The following is a 14,486-nucleotide window of genomic DNA, read 5'->3' on the forward strand; positions in this document are numbered from 1 at the left end:
ATCCGGACGTGGGAAAGAACGGGAGTGGAGGGGAATGCAGGTGGGCCAGGGACCAAGGGCAATGTGACATCCAGCCTCATGGAATCCTAGGGTAGAGGTGACGAGTGCTGGAGTAGACGGGAACCTCAGTTTAAGCAGGAGTATTGAGGCAAACAGAACTGTTCCAATTGATGCAACAGGGAGCAGGGCACCGTTACATGTTCAAAAATATGTAGGACGGATAGAAGACAGGCGAGTTTCTCTCCGATGAGAATACAATTAATTTGTATAAACTTGGCCCTCCTTCTTAGGATTTTAACGCCCTCCGTTAGAGAGATGTTTCCCTTGCAAATAATATTTACCCAATCTTGACATGCCTGAAGATTATTAATGTTGCTGAAATGTTCCCTCTTCCAACCTGTCCGTGTTCAAGCTCAAAGTCAGGACAAAACTTTCCAGGTTTTTAATCTGTGTTCTCCCCTGAATAAATAAGGGTCTTGAAAGTCCATGGCACTCGGTACGAGCAGAGGCACTGCCTGACGTGACCAAGGGCTTCCTGCAGAAGACAACAGCTTCCTAGAGACCCCCAGCTTGGCGACTGAGCACGTGAAAAATGGCAGGCTTCTTGCAGCTGCTTTTCTGCCTTTGATAACCCGGAGGCTCATTTCTCCATCAAGACCTGTAACTCAAACTTCAGGGCCCACTGTCCTAAGAGATGGAAGAATTTAGAGATAAATTATGTTCCTAACCACGTTCAATGCAAGCTAGAGTATGCTTTGAGCACCAGCCTATGGGTAACCTCCGTGTGGTTTTGTCTCAAGCGGGCAGGGCAGCTACTGCGTCCGTGGATGCTTCTGAAGCCCTAATTTTAGTGTCCCTCTAGATCTCAGCCGCTTGCCTCCCTGGCAGGTGTCTGTCATATGTGTGCACTGTAAGTGATTTAACTGCTGAAACATCAGCGTGGGACCAGACCCCGTCTGACTCCCAGCCTGACAGTCCACAGACCAGTTGCCATTGACCGCGATGGTGTCATCTGACCATTATGAGCCGCCTCCTCTATAGAGGAGGGACTTGGGTATACTCGTGCCCAGGTCCCTTGCAGCTACAACACGCATGGATTCTAAAAGACAGATGTATTAGAAAACAAATAGCGGTCACCCGCCTACCATGTTGCCAGGCCGGGGGTGGAGTGAGAGGGAAGGAAACAAGCCTTGCTGTCTTGAGGTTCGGATCCCAATTAGACCGTCCTCAAATGAGGACACAAGATCATTGCAGAGATAGGTCAGTGGCACGATGAGACCGGACGGTTCCCGTAGAGGAGGGTCTGAGCAGGTGACCTCCGCACTGAGGCCTGAAGGGTGGGTTGGAGCCAGCTCGGGGAGACGGGGAGACGTGACAGGGGCAGAGGCTGGGGGGTGGGCCTGACCTGGCCCCGTGCAGGAAACCCAGGACGGGCTGTGTGGCTAGAGCAGAATGAGTCGGGGAAGCGCAGTGCAAAGTGACGCTGGAGATGGGGCATAGGCCAGATCAGGGAGGACCGTGCCCCGGCCACAGAAAGGAGTTTAGATTCTTCTCAAAGTGCAAAGGGAAGCCGCTTGAAGGTTTCAAGCAGAGCAGTGACCCGAGCTCTTGTGTTTTGTAAAGTATGAATGCTCTGATGAACTGAAGGGGAGAGAAGAGAAGACACCTGCTCTTTCTGCAGCGAAGTGAGAGAGAAGGGAAATCTCCCTTCTGCCCAGTCGTGGTCCACACACCACTTCAAACTGTGGTGGTATCCACTCTGAGGTTTGCTATGCGATATTGCTTGCAACTCGATTTTTCTCCTACTCAACGTTTCCAAAACCAACATGAGCCAAAGCTGAAGGGCAGGATGCGGTTTCCACATGCGGTGACCACCATCCCTTCCTCTGGCAGCCCAGAGCCATTCCTGTGACTGTACACCTAGTCACCGCAAATCGTGCCGGATACCCAGACTGCCCAGGCGGCAGTGATGCCGTGGAATTCGGGGGCAGCCTGAGAGCCCTCCTGCTCCTCGTCCTCCTCCTCTTGACCCTCCCACTCCCCCTTAAACACGGCTGCAAATTCCTGGCACCTGGGCTCAAATCTGCCCAGCAGAAAAGAAACAGCTATTTCCCAACAAGACATTTTCCTCTGCTCTCTTGTGGCTGGGGGCAAAGAATCCAGTTGGCTAAGTCCTCTTGGTAAATAAATGGCTAGCTAGGGTCCTGCTCCCCTAGGCACACAGCTCTCTTAACACAGAAGTAAAAGGAATCAATTCTGTGCTCTTTACCACTAGTTCCACATAATACTGCCTACCCGTTCAGGGCCTGCCGAGTTCTGCTGACGTGGAAAGTAGACCTAAATGGTTTACCAAAAGCAACTGCCCCATCCCGATCGTGTTATTAACACTTTCTGGGGATTATTTCTCCCTTCCTGGTTAAAGCTGATCACCTGTCACAATGTCATATTAATAGAGAATTTCTAGACTCTGTCTTCTAGAACATAGCAAATATTGCTACTAGTTTTAAAGTTTGGCCCTAGGTATAAATTTAATTGACCCTGAAAAGCTGAAGTCCTTAAGTGATCAAAATACATGTTCTCTATTAAGACACAAATGGGCACAAGTCTTGGCTCTACCACTTACTATTGCTGCTGTGACTTGAGGTACTTGACTTAATTTCGTTGAGCCACACTGTCCTCTTTTATCAAATGGAGAACCCAACTCATCGGCTCACCGTGGAAGACTAAGCAAGATCAGATCGTGCATGTGAAGTGCTTAGTGCAGTCACTGGTATGTAGTAACCCCCCATATTGTTAGCCAAATAAGACCTCGCAGTAGATGCAGCTATGTAAGACATAAAATGTATCAACATTAACTCTCATCAACAGACAGGGGGCTATTAAATGGATCACAAACATAATAAAAATGACAGAAAGGAATATTAAAATTTGGAACCAGTTAAGTATTTGATTGACAATGAATAAAATTGAAATACAGGGATTCTAAAGATCTTTAAGCCAGCTCTACTTTAGTAATTCACTATCCCCTCCCTAGCAGTAATATTACCTAGTAACAGTCTCTGTATTATGATAAAAACTAATGATAATAATTTGAGTATATTCTTTGTACCAGACACTGTTGTGAATGCTTTATGAACACAGTCAATCTTCATTGCAGCTCTGAAGTGGATACTATTCACATTTTACAGATGGCGAAACTGAAGCAGGAAGTTTGGTTCTGAAACCCTCTTAAACTCTACACACACACACACACACATAAATTTTATGATATATCTATGATATATGTTACATTTATATATATCAGAGATATAGATCAGAAGTTGGTAAACTAGGGCCCAAGGACCAAGTCTGGCCCCCCACCTGTTTTTGTAAATAAAGTTTTATTGGAACACAGCCACATCTACTCATTTACATATTGTCTAAGGCTGCTTTTGTACAACGACTGCTGAGTTAAGTAGTTGAGTAGTTGTGACAAAGAGCATATGGCCCACAAAGCCCAAAATATTTACTATCTGGCCCTTCACAGAAAGTTTGCTAAATCTTGATATCAGCTGTAAACTTCACTAAAAGATTGGGGTCTGGAAGAGGATGAAATAATATCTTGTAATAATAATGCCTTGTATTGTATTTAGAGTGGCTTTTCACATATTTATCTCTTTAATTCTCCTAACAACCCTGTGAAGTAGGTAGTCTTTGTATTTCCATTTTAGAAATGAAGAACCTGGGGTTTTGAGAGGTTAGCAGACTTACACCACAGACTAGACCATAAACTCCATGAGTCTAGGCATCGTGTGTCTTTATTGTCATATCCACGTCACCTACCACAATGCTAGGGCAGTGTGGGCACTCAGAAAATACTTGCCAATGGAAGAGAGTGGTAAAGGTCACCCGGCTAAAGAAGCTGGGTCTCCTATTCCCTAGGGTTTTTTCTCCTGACCCCACAACTTCCTGGCAGTGGAAGGAGGGACTTTCTCTTGAGATAGGGCTGAACATAGGGTGCTTGACATGTCCTTCTGCTGTCAACTGAGAAACTTTGGCTGCTGCATTCCTCCTCCTGCTTAGTCAAACACCATCTCAGTCAGACCAAAGGGCTTTTTGTTTTCCCTCTAATGCATAGTCATAGCCTGGAGAGTTTTCCTCTCCTTGTGATTGGTGCCTTTTTAGACAAGATTAACACTGACGCCTTCAAGAGATGGTAGTCACATGGAATCTGGGTTTTGGATGGATTTCAGGCAGAACGCTGCCCGCCCTCCCCCCACCCCATGATGAGTCACAGTGCACAGCCAACTGCCCTTCCGAGAGGGACTCAAGGCTTTTGTTTTCTTTCATCTTGCTTCATGCTGGTCATGTGAGGCGCAGGGTATTAATAGACCATCAGGTTGGCCTTCTGAATCTGGTTGTTGTTGGTCAGGGAGATAAACGAAAGGTCTGGCCAGTCCCCGCCATTTGTCACTCCTCTCTTGACTGTCACATGCTGGTTGGTGACAGAGCTGAACCAGACAAGCAGAGGTCATCCAGTGTGGTCACCGCCCACCCATGGATGTAGCGTCTACAGATGAACAGACTTCTTGCCTCTTTCTGTGGGCACTAGGTCAGCTCCTGACTTCCAACGCTGGATCACCAGTACTAATCTTAACAAACCAGCCTCAGCCTTTCTTCACCTCCTTCTCCCTGCGTGTGTGAGAGATACATAAGCCAGGCAGGGAGAGGTTTCGGAGTGTTTTATTTGTTTTTGTTTTTTTGGTGGGTTTTGTTTTGTTTTGTTTTGTTTTTACTTAGAGTAAAATTTTACTTAGGGTAAAATTATGTTCAGGAAATTAAAAGTCTGTATGTGGTTTGACAGGCTCCTAAGGGGCTCCAGGAGGACAGAAGTTTTAAACAAATGCCTTGGAATTGCTTAGGGCTTTGATCCAAGAGTTTCAGTTCTCCTCTGCAGCCCAATGTTTGGAATGTCACTTTGCTAGTTCTCTCAGCCTTGATTCCAGTGCCCGAGCACAGTGTCACACTCGGTGTTTACTGACCTGAAGTGATGTTGGGCCGGGGCGTGGCCAGCAGATGAAACTCCCTTGAAAAGTTTCCTAGGGGCAGAAATTCAAGCTCTAATGTAAAGGAGGGGTCTTGGTTCTAAGTCTTAGCATAGCTAGTTTTAGTTGGGGGCCTGCTAGGCTCTGGTAAAATTATTTTCACTTTACATCAACCTCTTTTGTTTAGTGACTTTGTGAAAGCATGGAGTGTATTGGGGAGGTCTCTGCTGAGTCCTCCCACTGCTTGAAGTTGGTGAGACTTAGTCTCTTGAGCCTCACTTTGTTCATCTACTGAGTGGGTTGATCTACCTGATCTCTAAGATGCCCTTCCAGTCTTAAGTTTCATTTTTCAACAGTAGAATTTTTAATAGATTTTTTTTTTAATATTGCCACATCTGTAAAGAATTTTGCTACCAAAGAAAAAGCAGACTAAGGATGCACCAACTTAAATTATTACCTTTCTTTCTTCTTGTTTGGCAATAAATGGGGTAGTGGGATTAGGACACATGCCTTCAACAAACCAACCAACCAACCAACAAACCAACCAGCCTTGATTTTCCATGTGATCAGTGCCAGGCACTGTGCCTTATGGACGGGCATTCCCTCATTCAAAGCTCTCAACAGTCTTGGGGACTCTGAGTTTTATTAGTACAGATGAAGAAATGGGGGCACCAAGAAATTTGGTAACTTGCCCATAGTCACAGAGGATCCTAGTCTCTAAGTAGAAATATGTATATATACTATACAACCCTGTATTCCTCTCTCCCTGTGATTGGCCTCTTTCTACGGGAAGATTAAGTGCAATGGGAGATTCTAATTAACAGACATTTTTACCGAACACTGCATGAGCAGGAGATTTCTGGATAAGACTTGCCCCTTCCTTGGAAAGTACTCATCTTGCTGACCATGAGCTATAATGTGCCTTGAGAACAGTTGGTACCAGTGGGGAAGAAGTTCAAGTAGGGGTAGAAAGATTCCTGCTGGGAGTGACTGTGTAGAACTCAAACATTTGCAGGTCGTAGGCAACTTTGTTCCCTTCAGAGTCCCTCGGCTTCACTTGCTGAAGTAGGACAAGCAGAATGAATTCACCCTGGCTGAAGCCAAACTCTTTATATTCAAAAGAAAAAAAGCAATTAAATATTCAGCCTGATTCCTGGGTTTTGAATTACCCCCATTTGTCTTCCACTGTGAGCCCGCCTGCCTTCTGTCTCTCCCCGTTGGTCCGTATCTCCACATCATGTGACTCAAAAGCGAAGATTAGAGGAGAAAAATGTCTCTGTGTTCTAAGCCTGGCAACTTCTATTTTTACCCACAGCTGTTGGAACTGATAGCAAAGTCACAGCTCACGTCCCTGAGTGGCATCGCCCAAAAGAACTTCATGAACATTTTGGAAAAAGTGGTACTGAAAGGTGAGCTTTACCCCCCACCCCGCCCCACCTCTCTCCCCTTTTTATAGAGATGGGGATGGACAGATGGATTTTCCAGTAGAGCAGACACGTCATGAGACATGGATGGACATGAATAACTCCAGATGCGTTTCAGGGGTGCCAAATGCCAGTTCAGAAAGGAGTGTGCCACTCATGTTCAGAACGGAGGGGAGAGACCGTCACCCTCCCATCCTTTTATCAAGAGCATCCATTTGCCCTGCTACACACCTCTCACACTTCTCAGTGTGGTCACATGTCCCAAGCTTGGCTACCAAGCCTCTGGATTCCAAATTCCTAGAAAATTGAGCTATGTACAAGGCAGAATAGATTCACAGACTATTTGATCTAAAAGGAACTTTAGGTCTTTGGCTCATCTGAGTCCTTGTGCACGCAGGGAAACTGAGGCCCCTAAGGAAGAGTAGTTTATCCATAATCCCACAAAGACTCAGGCAGACAGGATCACAACTCATGTTCCTAACTACTGACCACCTACACAGGACATCACTGCTGGGCCAAAGAAACTGCCTTCAGGTCGAGTGAGCCAATTGGTGCTGGTGAAACAATGAAGAGAGAAAGAGTCTTTGCCAGAAACTAGGGAGAAGAGAACAAAGAGGGACCTAGATAATGGAAACTCTCCCCAGTCACCTCAAGTGTAGAAGCTTGGTCAGGTGTCGAATAAATAAGAGCGAGAAAGAAAACCACATCCCCAGAGGCAGTTACCCACATGACAGGAGCAGAATGAAGAAGAAGAAAGGCCCGAGTACAAAATATACCGTGTCCCTGTATCATAACTGCTCATGCTTTTTCTCTCCCTCACTTCAAGTCCTCGAAGACCAGCAGAACATCAGGCTAATCAGGGAACTGCTGCAGACTCTCTACACGTCCTTATGCACACTGGTGCAAAGAGTCGGCAAGTCAGTGCTGGTCGGGAACATCAACATGTGGGTGTACCGAATGGAGACGATTCTACACTGGCAACAGCAGCTGAACAATATCCAAATTACCAGGGTAAGCAGGAACGCCCCGGCCTCCTCCTAGCAGTAAAGACTTTGTTTGGTGCCTCCACCGAGAGGCCGGGCGGCCTCCCCAGGCCTTTTTAAATCTTCTCTGGTGGTCAAAGAGCCTGGACTGTCCTGATCTGGATGCTCTCTCCTGGGCGCTGAGAGTGGGCTGGAAATTCCCAATAAAGAGGGGGTGGGAAAAAAGTTGGCACAACGGGATCAAAGTATGTGAATTGCAACATGATAGGAAAACCGGAAGCTTGGATTTGAGGGTGGGGGGGTGAGGGGAGTTCTCTTGTCTTTCCCATTTCCTCCTGAAGAACGTGTCCTTTACAGCTGTAGGAATGCTTCCTTGAATACAACAGAGCTCTGATGGCAGTGGCTTGGAAAGTTGGCACCAACCTCTGCAAAGTCTAGTTCCAGTGATTAATCATTATGACAAGTAAGCCTTTGGTTAGAGACCGCGAACATCCACGCAGGGAAAGAAGAGAGCGAGTCTCACTCAAAGTGGAAAAAAACCCAAAGAGGCCCTGTATTAGAGCTACACTTCTGTTGGTAGTGTCTTTTGACTTTTTGAACCTAACTTGGCCCTCAGCTCTTGTCCTTTTAATAGTGAGCAGGAGGACTGAGGCACACAAAAAATGTGAGAAAGACACTGCTGTAATCTCCTAAGGCTCGCTAATGGACAGGCACACTTAGACGGCTCACGTAGCGCTCGCCTCGCTTATCACTGACTGCGCTGTTCTAAGTGGTTCCGGGACCCAAGCTGATAAAGTTTGGGTCTGCTCCATCTCTTGAGAAGGTAACAAGAAGCCTCTTTGACCTTTTTTAAATACTTATTTTACTATATGAAGTTTTCAAAATGTAGCATCCTTGACTTGGCTGTTAATAACCTCTCTGTGCCTCTTAGTTTTTTTAACTCAGAAACAAAGGGAATAATGAGAAGCTTCAGAATTATGTGACTTCCTTAGAATCACTTTGGCTACAACTCACACACACACACACACAGCACAAGCCCAGAAAAGCTATCTCAGTTGTTTAAGAGCGTGTATTCTGAACATTTACCGAGTTTATTCTAATAATTTACCCCATTCTCTTCTCTTAAGTGTAGACATAGTTTGACGACGTGAATTTGAGACCCAGATTCCCAGCTTATCTCTCACAGAAAACCCACTTAGACCCTCTACCTGATTTCTGGTATTCTGTGTAGCCTGGACGTAACACTTTCTTTTTTTGGTCCAAGCCCAGGAGAGAAGTATCCAGCCAGTGATCTAAATGAGCACGTCCCATTTGTCCCAAGGGTCTCTTTCCTCCAGCAACTTTGGAACACTATTTAGGTGATCACACTTGGCCAGATCTTGCCTCTGCTGCCTGCATCCCAGGAGCCTCCCTGGCCACAGCCGCTCACGTACTTTGCACGCCCATGGGCTTGCTTACCTAGAACCCCCCCTTAACTGATCCACAAACACACCAGGGAGGAAGTAGCCCCTGTAGCTGCTATAACCCTTCAGAGACAGGAGTGGAGACCAGAGAAGCCAGCGGCTTAGGCCAGGACCCAGGACTCCTTATTCCTCACATGGCAGAGCTTTCTTAACATCAGTGGTTTCCAAACTTCTTTTCAATCCAGCTTTCTTCCAACTATGTATTCAGTGATCCAGGTTTTTGCAAACCCTTTACATCCAATGCAGTCCCGTGCAGGACAGATCAAACACTAAAGTTCATCTCACCCTCCCCTTTGCTCCTGGCACTCCAGCCAGGCCAAGCTCTTCTCTGCCCCATGCCAAGCTTGGCCCTGCCTCCCCGGGCCATCCAGTCCACTGGAAACACTCTCATCTCGCCTTCCTCAGAGGAGTGTTGCCATCTGAAATGATCTCCAACGTGATACCACTTCCCTATCTCCATCCACTGGCTTATGAGCGCCACGAAGAAAGACTACCATCTTGCTCTCTGCTCTGTTCCCTCCGCCTTGCACAGAGCAGAAGGCAGTCAATAAATTTTAGATGCATGAATGAATGATGAATGAAGGGTAGTAATGCCTATCTCCTAGCCCCGGTGTAAGATTTAATAAGCTAACATATAGAAAGTGCTTGGGACAGTGCCTGGCACATAGTAAGTCTTTAAATGTGTCAGCTCTTACTATTACGAAGGGCTCGCTCTGCGGCAGACACTATTCTAAGTCTTTCACATGTACATTAACTCATCCAGTGAATAACTATGAGTAGGGGTCTTTATAATAGCTGATTTCCACAGGGCGCTATGCTAAGTACTTCTATGCATCATCTCGTCCACTCTGCCCAACAACACTGTAAGATATGCTTTTACTCATTTTACAAATGAGAAAAATCAGGCTGAGTAGTTAAGAATCGTGTGGCTGGGGGCACCTGCATGGCTCAGTCAGTTGAGCGTCCAACTCTTAGTTTCAGCTCAGGTCGTGATCTCAGGGTCGTGGGATCGAGCCCCGCATCGGGCTGCACGCTCAGCAGAGTCTGCTTGAGATTCGCTCTCTTCCTCTCCCTCTGCCCCTCCCCGCTGGGCTCACTCACTCTCTCTAAAATAAATAAATCTTTTAAAAAAAAAAAAAAGGGATAGTGTGGCTGGTGCCTCGATGCAGGTAAGATGCAGGGGACTGAACCCAGGCCTGTCTGCAGAGGCGGCCCTTCTCCCCACTGCATTCTGCTCCCTGCTGCCCTCCTTCCCAGCCTTCCTCGCCCTGAGCCACATTATTTTGAGAGCAGTGATGGGAACCCATGGAGCCCTAAAGAGCTTGTCACACAAATGCCCAACTCTGCAGAGGAAAGAAAGATCGAGAAAGAGAGAGAAAAACAGGACTTAATTACTTCAGTCTGGACTATATTTCGGCAGCACATATACTAAAGCCTACTTTTTAACAGTTTGGACTAAAGAGAAGTATGTTATTCCACAAAAATGTTAAGGTGACATTTACAGTAATTGCTTTCTATTTGCCAAAGTTCTCGCAGTATCTTCCCGGCATATAATCTTGTTTTCCTTCAAAATTTCATATCTAATTTTATGGAGCCAATTTTTATTGGCAAAAATAATTAATAGAATAAAGAATGAAGGGGGAAAAACGAAGAGAACTGGTTCGGAGAGGGAGAAGTCAAATAGAATCACTGTGGGTAAGGCAGTGTTTGGGGTAAGGCTGTGTTTGAAGCAGAGAGAGGGCAGGGTAGCCATAGAAGGATTATAGCCAAATGCTTGATTGACTTATTGTTCTTTTATATGTTTATATTCCAAAAGAAGGCGGCATGCAAGCAGTTAACCATTTATCAGGAGTAAGGGCTCAGCATGGGGTCTGGGCAAGGATTTTGGAAAAGTTCAGGTTTGAAAATTTGAGCGTGAACTCTGCCAAGTGGACTTTAATAGGAGTTCATGTAATAATTGGCCTGGGAGTTTTAACCAAAAAAGTAGATGCTTTGAAGTGCTGGAAACAAAAAGAAAATTTCATGGCAGTTTTATTAGCTCATATGATCAGCAGCAGATGATAAACGACAAATAAGTGTAGAGCCTTCAGCGGTCCAGCAAAAGTCCTGAATTTTGCAAACAATTGAAAATTCAGCCCAGCAGCCTGAACAATTTAAACTGTCAAGTCATAGACACTTCTGATGAGTTAAGAATCAGCTGAAGCTGATTCAAATCTGAGATTGTTAGAGCTGGAAGGGACCCTGAGAGTCTTCTAAGCTAATTCACTTTGGACATGGGAAAACTGAGACCCAGAGTTCCAAGGGCACCTGGGATCCAGATCTGCTGCTTGTCCATCCCGTGTTCCTCCCATGCCACCTCCCATTCTTCTCCATAGTCCGGCTTCCCAAGGCCCCATGCCTCTTCCCACCTTCCCTCTATACACTTGTCCTGCTCTGCAGGGGACACAGGTGGGGATTGGTGAAACCATGCATCTCCCCCTGGAATCCTGTGCGTGTAGGCTCTGATGTGCCTTGTACAGAGTAGTTCCCTAAAAATGTGAGGATACCCATTGACAGGATTATTTTCCCCTGAGCTAAGGAAGGGCTTCTTCATTCTATATTTTTTCCTGTGACCCCCAGAGGTGACAGAGCACCAAGCTAAAAATGGCAGTAGTCCAAAATCAAGAGCTCACCCAGGTCTAGCATGAGAAGAACAAAGAACCCCAGTCTCAGGTGATTTGTGCTCACTTCTTACCCTAATAGCAGCATCAGTTGCTGTTGAGGACCTCTCAGTAAATACTAGTGAGGGCCTCCTCTGCACAGATGGTTCCCAGAGCACTCTGTGCTTACTTCCTGGATAGCACTTAACATATTGTTCTATAATTATTTGCTTATGTTTCTGAGTCTCTTGCGAGCCTAATGAACCCGTTCCAGCCCCAGTGCCAGGCCTTAGTAGGCCCTCAAAAGAGGTTGTTTGTGCTGGGCTCGTCTGCAAGGGATATGAAATTAGACCCCACCTTCAAGGATCTAGGTGTAGGTGGGATAACATGAGCCCATCAAAATTTAAATAATAAATATAAAATTAAACAATTAAATACAAGTTGAGGGTTATAGCAGAAACAGCTCCTGATTAACTGTCAACATATTATCCACAAATAATTTTTTTTAAATATTCCATGGAGCCCTAGGTTTGAATAGAGATGTTCTAATGGATGGGGGCACTTAACGCCAAAAGTTTCTGGACCAGCCATTCCTAAAGGACACACATGCGGGTGCAAACACACACAAATATACACAACAAGCACAGGGTCTTTTTGTTGTTGTTTTTTACCCACTTCAGTAGGAGGGTTTCAGTCATCCCTCAGATATTTTTTGGGTACCTACTATATGCTAAGCACTCTTCTATGGATAAAGCACACAGCAATGAAAAAAGACAAAACGTGCTGCCTCCCTGGAGCTTACATTCCAGCAGGAATATTCCATTCAAGCTTCCTTTTGGAAACAGTTTGCATTACATAACAAAAAGGGGCTGGTTCAAAAAGTCCCCAGAAGAGTTCATAGAATTCCAGGAAGATGCCTGGGGTACCCACAGAAAACAGAAAAGAAATTCCCTTTCAGAGAAAATAGGTATAAGCTGGATCTGAGGAAGAGCATCATTTGGATGGGCAGAGCGGCGAGGGGAGAGCAGGGGGCCCAGGCGCAGCGTGTTTGGGCACAGGCAAGAAAACCCGCCTGGAGGGATCCGTGGCCAGGAGGGGTGATGCGAAAGCCCGCACAGGTGGCAGGCCGGGGCTCTCTGTCCAGGGCATGGGGCCCTTTAGGAAGGTAGCGAATCTGGTCACTGAGTGAACTGAGTGGAGCAGAGAAATCCAACATGTGCTGTTTGGAGAATCGTTAAAAGTATAAAGCTTTGTGAAACTTAGGAAAATCCCTCTGGCACCATTCAGCTCGAGCTGTTCCAGGCTATTCCTGTGGGCCTCAGCCGCGGGTCCTGTTTCTGCCCTCAGGGGGCGGAGAATTGCAGCTTTGGATCTGGGATCAGTCAACCAGCTTGAGGGTGGAGGACAAGGGGACACCTGCATCCTCAGTGTCACCTGGTGATGTGCGGCCCGCCCCCCACAACCTGCAACTTAACGTCATCCTTCTCCCCACAGCCTGCCTTCAAAGGCCTCACCTTCACTGACCTGCCTTTGTGCCTCCAACTGAACATCATGCAGAGGCTGAGTGACGGGCGTGACCTGGTCAGCCTCGGCCAGGTGGCCCCCGACCTGCACGTGCTCAGCGAGGACCGGCTGCTTTGGAAGAAGCTCTGCCAATACCATTTCTCCGAGCGGCAGGTCAGGGGGGCCCTCACGGGCAGTCCCTCCTCTCCCTCTCTGTCCCCCACCCTCAAACTTCCTTGGCATTCTTCCTGAGCTTGAGGCATGGGTGCCCACCCCCCAGGGGGCTTCCCGGCTGACTAGAGAGCAACAATACGAGGAGTTTCTAAATAATGTATATGATTCTAGTGGAAAAAACAACTTACATTCTTAACCTATATGCACACTTCACAACTTGCTTTAAAAAGTTCATAAAGCAACACCTGTCCTCCTCTTCTATAACAGAGTAACTTACAAAAGCAACTTATCTTTATATTTTACAGCTAAGGAACTTTTATAGATATGTTTCATTTTAGTCTAACAACCCAGGGTGGGGTAGGTATCTTGATGCTCACTTTAAACAGATGAGGGGACTCAGTCCACAAACTAGGGAAATGGCTCTCAAGGGAAGGAAACTGGCCTTGAGTATGAATTTGAACTGGGGGCTTCGGACACCAGCTCTAGGCCTGTTTCCCCTCCTCATGCTGCCCCAGACTTTTTTTTCCACCCTCTTTATATAGATGTGTGAGTTCAACAAGTTCTGTTCATGAAGCCACTAATATTTAGATATAAAATAGAGCCACTGTGCCAAGCAGGGACTGCATCTCCCTGGAAATAATCACTCAAGTCTACAGCAAAGAAAAGATTGAAGGTGTTTATTGAAATCACCTAAACTTTAAAGGACCATCCAAATACAACTTAGTAGAGGTCAACAATAAGATGTCACCAGCCCCCTGTTTCTTTTAAAGACTGGTAAAAGCTACCATTTCACTGGGTAGAGCTCAGAAGGACCTTCTTTCTATCTGGGCAATTTTTTCCCTGGCAAGTGCAGGGCATAGATGAACAAGTGGGAAGGAGATGTGGGAACAGAACTTTTCAGAGCACAAAACCACAAACCATCTTCTTGATGAACTCTCCTGCAGTCGTGTGCAATTATCTGTATTCGTTTGCAATTTAGATCCGCAAGCGATTAATTTTGTCCGACAAAGGACAGCTGGATTGGAAGAAGATGTATTTTAAACTTGTGCGATGTTACCCACGGAAAGAGCAGTATGGAGACACCCTTCAGCTTTGCAGACACTGTCACATTCTTTCCTGGAAGGTATGTGTCTCTCGGCTGCCACAGACCCCCTAGCCCAGCCCCTAAGAGCCAAAGGCACCAGCATTGCCATGCGAAAGCCCTTCCTACTTCTCTCCTGCACTTCCCTACTGCAGCTGAAGGTGTAGGAGACATTGATTCAGTCCCTGGGGAGAA

General features: G+C 46.3%; 1 protein-coding gene across 3 annotated transcripts in view; it reads left to right on the plus strand.

The window, feature by feature from the left end:
* Positions 1-14,486, plus strand: part of FBXO32 (F-box protein 32) — a 34,584-nt gene that overhangs the window by 14,297 nt on the left and 5,801 nt on the right. For all 3 annotated transcript variants that reach the window (XM_045895939.3, XM_064587917.1, XM_054512466.1), the window contains 4 exons: positions 6,340-6,433; positions 7,275-7,459; positions 13,028-13,210; positions 14,190-14,333. In XM_045895939.3, the coding sequence (XP_045751895.1) occupies positions 6,340-6,433; positions 7,275-7,459; positions 13,028-13,210; positions 14,190-14,333 (606 nt within the window). The remainder of the gene's footprint in view (positions 1-6,339; positions 6,434-7,274; positions 7,460-13,027; positions 13,211-14,189; positions 14,334-14,486) is intronic.

This window comes from Mirounga angustirostris, unplaced genomic scaffold, assembly GCF_029215605.1.
Source record: "Mirounga angustirostris isolate CCGP_5_RB_7025 unplaced genomic scaffold, mMirAng1.0.hap1 SCAF_4, whole genome shotgun sequence".
Lineage (NCBI taxonomy): Eukaryota > Metazoa > Chordata > Mammalia > Carnivora > Phocidae > Mirounga > Mirounga angustirostris.